Source organism: Hipposideros armiger, unplaced genomic scaffold, assembly GCF_001890085.2.
Source record: "Hipposideros armiger isolate ML-2016 unplaced genomic scaffold, ASM189008v1 scaffold_913, whole genome shotgun sequence".
Lineage (NCBI taxonomy): Eukaryota > Metazoa > Chordata > Mammalia > Chiroptera > Hipposideridae > Hipposideros > Hipposideros armiger.
In genome coordinates this window covers 419,533-427,205 of record NW_017732263.1, presented here as the reverse complement: position 1 = coordinate 427,205, position 7,673 = coordinate 419,533, and the positions used below count along the sequence as shown (strand labels likewise).

General features: G+C 37.5%; 1 protein-coding gene across 13 annotated transcripts in view; it reads right to left on the bottom strand.

Annotated features, from left to right (window-relative positions):
- The window catches only part of PPP1R12A (protein phosphatase 1 regulatory subunit 12A), a 162,845-nt gene that overhangs the window by 75,510 nt on the left and 79,662 nt on the right, over window positions 1-7,673 (bottom strand). For all 13 annotated transcript variants that reach the window (XM_019630449.1, XM_019630445.1, XM_019630451.1 and 10 more), the window contains exon 3: window positions 2,237-2,355. In XM_019630449.1, the coding sequence (XP_019485994.1) occupies window positions 2,237-2,355 (119 nt within the window). The remainder of the gene's footprint in view (window positions 1-2,236; window positions 2,356-7,673) is intronic.

Here is a 7,673-nt window from a genome sequence, read left to right as displayed (position 1 = left end):
CTGTTGTTCAGCATCTTAGCTGTAGAGGGCAGTGTCACTGGCCCTCATATGTGGGATCCGAACCGGGGCCCTCTGGCGTCCCAAGCCAGTTCTTATCACGCCACTCGGCCGGCCCAAAAAAATTTACCATCTTAATAACCATTTTTAAGTAACAGTTCAGTAGTGTTAAGTAAAATTACATGGTTGTGTAACCAAGTTCCAGAACCCTTTTCACCCTGTAAGACTGAATGTTATACCCATTAAACAACAAAGCCCCATTCCTGCCTCCTCCCGGCTCCCGACAACCATCATATTCCACTTTCTCTAAGAATCTGACTACTTGAGATGCCTCATATAAGTGGAATCATTCAGTATTTGTCTTTTTTTGTGGCTAGTTTATTTCACTTAATATTCTCAAGGTTCATCCAGGCTATAACATGTGTCAGAATTCCTTAATACTGGATAGTATTCCATTGTATGTGTGTGTGTATCACATTTTGTTTATCCATTCATCTGTTGGTTGGCCACCATCTGTTGGTTATTGTGAATAATGTCATTGTAAATGTGGGTGTACAAATATCTCTTTGATACCTTCCTTTCAATCCTTTGGGTATATACCCAGAAGAGGACTTGCTGGATTATATACATATATTATATATATATGAAGTAACTGCTTTATCATGATATAATTCATATACCATTTAAAGTATACAATTTAGTGGTTTTTAGTAAATTCATAATTGTGCTACAAATACTACAATCAGTTTTAGAACACCTAATACTCCTAAAAGAAAATCTACCCATAAGCAATCACTTCTCATTTATAAATTGACACTTCCCGAATTTCTATCTCCAGCCTGTGCCTCTCTCTACTCACATATTCAACTGCTTGGATACCTAACAGGTAAAAAAAACTTAACGTGACTTGAAAATGAACCTCTTAACTTTCCCTACAAAACCTACTTTTCCCACATTATTCACCTCTCAAATAGGAATTTTATCCATTTAGTTGCTCAAACCAAAAATCTTAGAATTGTCCTGCCTTCTTTCTTACACACCCTACATTTAATTACTCAATAATTCTCTTGGCCAACCCTTCAAAATTATATCTAAAATCCAACCTCTCCTCATTACTTAGTGTATTCCCACTCTACTTCTGCTACTGACATTCTTCTACTTCTGCCCTTACTTGCCTATAATCTATTCTCAACAAAACAGCCCCAGAGATCCTTTCTGAAGTAAGTCAGATCATGTCACTTCTCTACCTCAAACCCTACAATGGCTCCTTATTTCACTCAGATTAAAAGCCAAAGTCCTGGGGCTGGCCGAGTGGTTCATTGGTTAAGAGTTGGCTTGGGAGTGCGAGCTCTGAGCAGCAGGGCTGCTGGTTTGGATCCCACATAGGCCAGTGCTGCTGCGCCCTCTACAGCTAAGATGGTGAACAACAGCTTGACCTGGAGCTGGGCTGCCATGAGTCACCGGCAACAGTGTGGGCTGCCATAAGCGGCTGTTCAATGGCCGGCGTCTCACTGCCTGAGCCGGGAAGAACGCAATGATCACAATACCAACATGGGCCAGTGAAGCAACGTCCTCCACAACTAGACTGAAGAACAAAAGGACGGCAACTTGTCTGTTCCCCTTCCCCGATTCCCCAATGCTGTTTCCTCCCCCAATTTCTCAATAAAAATGTTAAAAAAAAAAAAAAAGTCAAAGTCCTTCCAATGGCCCATAAGGCCTGAGATAATGTGGTCATCTGCTACTTTTGTGACTTCATCTCCATGCAGCCTCTTCCTTGTTCTGCCTGTTCCAGTCACATTAGTCAACTTGCTATGTCTCTGAATACACCTAGAACCCTCCCATCTTTGCAGTGTTGCTCCGGTGTCTGGAATGTTCTTTCCCCAGATTCATATGATTACCTCATCTCATTCAGTGTAAATACTACCTGATCAGGGAGCACTTCTTGGCTGCTCTACTTAAATTCACAACGTGTCACCTTCACCCTATGCACTTCTTATCCCCTTTGCCTGTTTTATTTCTCTCCTAAGCTCTTATTATGATAAAATATTAAGATGCAGAGCTGAGAATCATATACTTTTTCAAAAAGAATCATACTGCACATGTTATGTAAGCTGATTTTCCCCACCCAAATCATGGTTGTCCTTCAAAGTTAACGATTATTTTACTGAAAAAGTCAAGTATCATATTCTTTCTAAAACAGTTTTAAACATTTTTTCCATTTAAGTTGCTTTTACATTACCTTGTCTATTAACTTCATTTTGAAGGAGCTCTTCCATTGCCTCCTCCTCAGCAATATCTAAAGGTGTGTCTCCCTCACTGTTGACAGCTCCTACATTTGCTCCCTGACCAATCAGAAACCTGTAAAATCAAAGGGAAGACAGTTAAGTAACGATGGTATCACTGAAATAAGACTAAAGCCATAGCCAATGAGGAAAATGCCTATGTGAGAGCAGCAATAAAAACCAAGGACAGTACATGTATTACTTAAATTTTAAAAAACTACTATAGAGCATTTTTATGTTAATTTGTATTTCCTAATTTTTCTATAATATACACACATTGCTTTACTAATACAAAATGCTAATTTTTTTTTTTTTTTAAGATTTTTATTGGGGAATTGGGGAAGGGGAACAGACAAGTTGCTGTCCTTTTGTTCTTCAGTCTAGTTGTGGAGGACGTTGCTTCACTGGCCCAAGTTGGNATCATTATAAGATCTAAAAGTCTGTGATTTTGCTTCCGTTTTCTTGTTTTATGGTCCAACAGAAAGAAATCCTATAATCTATGTAACTGAACTTCAATTTACCTACTATAATCACAGGGGTTTTAAACAGTAAAAACAGTAGATATTAAAACTAAATTGGACATGATATAATAAAGTAATTAGACCAACATCTGTTGCTACTATTAAAAAAACAGTAAATTTTAGATTGAAATGTAGCTAAATCTCTCCGATAAGACAAAAAAAATTAAACTGGAACTTGGTCAGCTAAGAAATATAAAATCTGACTTGTGTTGCAAGCAAAATAAAGAAAAATTGCATTAAAATATAAACCAGAAATATTCTAGCTATTGTTCAATCATTACTACTGTCAAAGGGCAAGTTACTAAAACATAACTTGTTATTGATCAAATATATTAGAGTAAGAAATAAGAGCCAAAAGAATGACTAAAGATTTTAAAAATACTAAATAATAACTTTCATATCAGGATAAACAATTTAAAATATCCTATCACTATTAGACATATATTTAGAGTGCTCTTTTTATAATTATTAAAATCTGTTAGAGATGTCCCTATCTTTTGGTTTCTCTGGAATAAAGGTATGCTATATAAATTCATGTATTCCCATTATACAGCAAAACAAACATCATTAACTATTTTTTAGGAGACATTCTTAATAAAATGTAGTCTGGTAACAGTAATGCAGAGTATGGGCTCAAGGTTTCTGGTACACTGTTTGGGACTGAACTATTAATATATAGCACCACTTCCTACCTGTGACCTTGGGCAAATCACTGAGCCTCAATTTCTCATCTGTAAAATGAGGGTAATAGTATTAACCTCTTAGAATTGCTGTGAGGATGAAATGAAATGATATAATGCATATAAAAAGCCCTTTGGTCAATGCCTGGCATATAACCACTATTTAATAAGAGTTAGCTGCTATTATTATTAGTATTAGTATTAGCTCTTCATTTTTCAGTTTCAGGGTCATCTCATCTACTACCTCCCAGAAATCTCCCTCATGTATTATTTTCCCAGATTTACATTTTTTTCCTGTCATCTCCTAATTTCCAACAGTGCACTGAACACTGTTATCTAGGTATCCTTTAGCCACACAAGCTCAATATATCCCAAAACAAACTCCTGTACTTCTTAAATCTGTTCCTGCTTCGTCCCACATTTTCCCATATCAATTTATCGAGTCATTTCTTAATCTGAAAACTTCAGAAGGCAAATGAGTTCTTTGTTAATCTCCACATTCAATTCTTCACCAAACTGTTTTTAATTTTACCTTAATATTTCCTCAAGACACTCCTGCTTTTCTATCTTAAATGTAATTGTTGTGGCCTTCATCATCTTTCACCTGGACTAATATTTAAGAGCCCTCAAGGAAGGCATGTCACCTTGCACCCCCCCCCATTTTAATTAATCCTCCAAACTTTATTACTAAAAACCAAACCCAATCAGGTTAATTTCCTGCTGAGATCTTTGTTGCATCTGTCTAATGCCTACAAAATGGATGTCCTTCCCCATTTGGCCCGGGCCTAATCATTTCAGTCCTCACCTCTAACTCCTAATTCCATCCTGACTTTCTATCTCCATCATGATTCTAACGAATTCCTCACATATGCTATGTCTCCAATTCATTTCCTTTGCACATGCTGATAACCCTGCCTGACATGACTTTGGTGTCCACCACCTTCCTCCTGTCAAGCAAACTCCTTCTCAAATGTCATCATTCTGACTATTGTATGCAGTTAGTCACAGTCTTTCCTGTTCTCCCACAACATTCTGTTCCTATCTATATTTTAGCACATTGCACTTTGCATTGTAACGCTGTTTATATAGTTGCCACTTCTACATCACCGTGAAATTAAGAACAAAAGTTGTCTTCTTTAATACCGAGCACTCAGAGCATTTCCTAGCACATTAATCAATCCTGAATTAAAATCAGCATTGCTAACAGATTTCTTTCTATACAAGGAAACCAAAGGCAAGACGTTTTCCGTGTATCTCCATGCCTTTCTTATTTCATAATAATCACTGGCTAATATTAGATGGTATAAAAAGATTTTAACCGTTGTTTTACAGGAAACTGTTAGCTATCTATCTGGCCACTCATGAGGGCAAGACGGGCAGATAAGACACTCTTCTTTCTAGGTTGTGATGCTCTGTATCTATTCTTCTAGTTTTCTCAAGTCTTGAAGATCCCATTACTCCCGAATGCCTGTCTAGAACATAGCTGCTCAAAGCTCTTCTGTGTACTTATCCAAGCTTCAGTTTATGCCTGCTTTTCTAATGTGTGTCTTGTTTCTCCTGGGCTGCAGGTTATCTTCCACCACTTGTTATGTCTCAATTCTGTTTAGGCATTTAAATATTCTCAGTTTTAGTGCCTAAGATTTTTTTTTAAACAACTGAGCAGTCATTATGAATTTTCCTAATCGCAAGAAATAAAAATCTCTTTCTAACAGACTGGCTTAGCTTCTATTCCTTTGCTTCTATTTCCTGATGAACCACACTTCAGCAGGAGTCAACTCTCTAAAGCAATATCCATACCCTTCCTTTATCTTTCAACCTTAGTGAAACACAGTTCTCTCCTGCTAATACCCATTTAATCACTGCCATAATGAAATATTGTAGAAATAACACATGGTAATTTCATTAATTATATATTTTTAATTGTAAACTACATATAACATAAAATTTACCTTTTTTTTTAAAAAGATTTTTATTGGGGAATTGGGGGGATGGGAACAGTGCTGGGGAATTGCGGGAAGGGGAACAGACAAGTTGCTGTNGAGGGCAGTGTCACTGGCCCTCATATGTGGGATCCGAACTGGGGCCCTCTGGCGTCCCAAACCAGCTCTTAACGATCGTGCCACTCGGCCGGCCCCAGGACTTTTTCTTTTATTCATTTATTCATCCAGCCATCCATCAATGCATGCACGCATCCATTCATTCAATATGTATTGAGTGCCTACTATGTGTCAGGTACCTTTATAAGGTGCTATGGGTACAGAAGTGAACTTACTATATATGGCAAAAGATGATCTGTGAAGAAAAATAAAGCAGGGTAAAACGACAGAGGGTAATGAGAAAAGAGGAGTTACTTCATAGGGGTTGGTTTAGAACACTCTCTTTGATAAGGTGACATTTACATCAAGAAATGAAATAAGTGACAGTCATACTGAAACCTGGGAAAACATTCCAGGCAGAGGGAAGTACTAGCAGGCTCTGAGGTAGAAGTCTGCTTGGCATGTTCTTGTTTAGAAAGCCAGGGTCTCTACAATGGGCAGGATGGCCCAAGTTGACTTAAGGGGATCACTTACACTGAAAAGCTAAGAGTAGACACTGAGGTATTAATTTGGAGGCTATTGCAATAATTCAGGCAAGAAAGGATGGTTATTAAAATCAAGGTAGTAGCAGTGAGGTTAGTAAAGAGGTTAGATTCTGGATTCCTCAAAGCACACAAACAGAACCTGGGGTTAGTTTGGATGTAGGAGAAAAAGAGAATTCAAGGATGAATCAAAGGTTTTCAGCCTGAGCAATATGAAAAACTAAAAATTCAATATAAAAAATGTGAAGTTTGAAATGTCCTAACAGACATGTAACTGGAAATATCAAGTAGTCAGTTGGATATCTGAGCCTGGAGAACAGAAATGAGGTTAAGACTAGGCTGACAATTTAATAAAATAAAATAATATGCCACGGGCACCTCAACTCAAGGCTAAAATCTTACCTCAATTTCCCCCAGCCAATCTGCTTGCTGCTTGTCTTGTATTTACTATATTAGGTACTGCTACTTAACCAGCAACCTGGAAGACACCCTTACCTCTTTCCCTTTAATGGCCACATTTGGAGCTGCCATCTCCTAGGCCATCTTCTTGGTCATCTCAGCCCATGTCTTACGTCTCACACTTTGACTGTTCCTACTGGCCTTTAACTCATTCAGCCTCAGTCCCTCCTGATTCATTCCCCACACCAACGTCACACTGGTTTGTCTGTATCAATATATGATTTGTCTCACTTTTCTACCTAAATGGCTCACCTCCTATAAGACAAAGCTCAAGAACTGCAGTGTAGCAGACGAAGCCTTTTACGCTTTGGTCTCAATGCTTTTTTTAAATCTCTATCATCACACAGTGCTCTAACCATCTAGATCTCTGCATAGGTCCCCAAGTGCATCATGCTTGCATGCTGTTGTGCACGCTGTTACCCTCTACCTGGATTGTGTCCTTATCTTGCCTAATTAGCAAATTTACCATTTATTCAAGACACAACCAAACTGCTCAATTGAAGCTCAACCTTTAAACAATAGGCCATAATTGAAAAAAAATTATTTTAATTTCAAGATTACACCAGTACATGCAAAATTATCTTTAAACTAGAGATTATAATCTCATTACCACATTTGAAAGAAACCTGCAGTAAGGATTTCTCAAATGGACTATATAAAGACAATCAAATATATACACTATAAATATGTGTATGAACAAAATCTATTATAAAAAGTATCACAATTTCCATAATAAAGCAATTTTATATATTAAACATTTCCTACCAAAAGATAATCAGCCCATCTTATGTAAAATGTCTTCTAATGCTACTCAGAAAAAAATTACAAGACTGGATTATAATATGGGGGTGCCAAAAAAATGTATACAAGTGGACACTTTGGTCAATGTTGCTCAAGCAGTAGTTCGCCATAATCAGAAGTGTCTGGACGCTGATGGTAACCACTTTGAACACCTCTTGTAATTGCAAAAGTCAAATGTGACTTGTATTCATCTTTCGTTATCGGTATATATTAGTATTACAATTTTAATACAGTTTTTCTTTCTTGAAATGTGTATACATTTATTTTGGCACCCTGTATACATTAAGAATAACCTTGGGCCGGCCAAGTGGCGCGTTGGTTAAGAGCTGGCTTGGGACGCCAGAGGGCCCCGGTT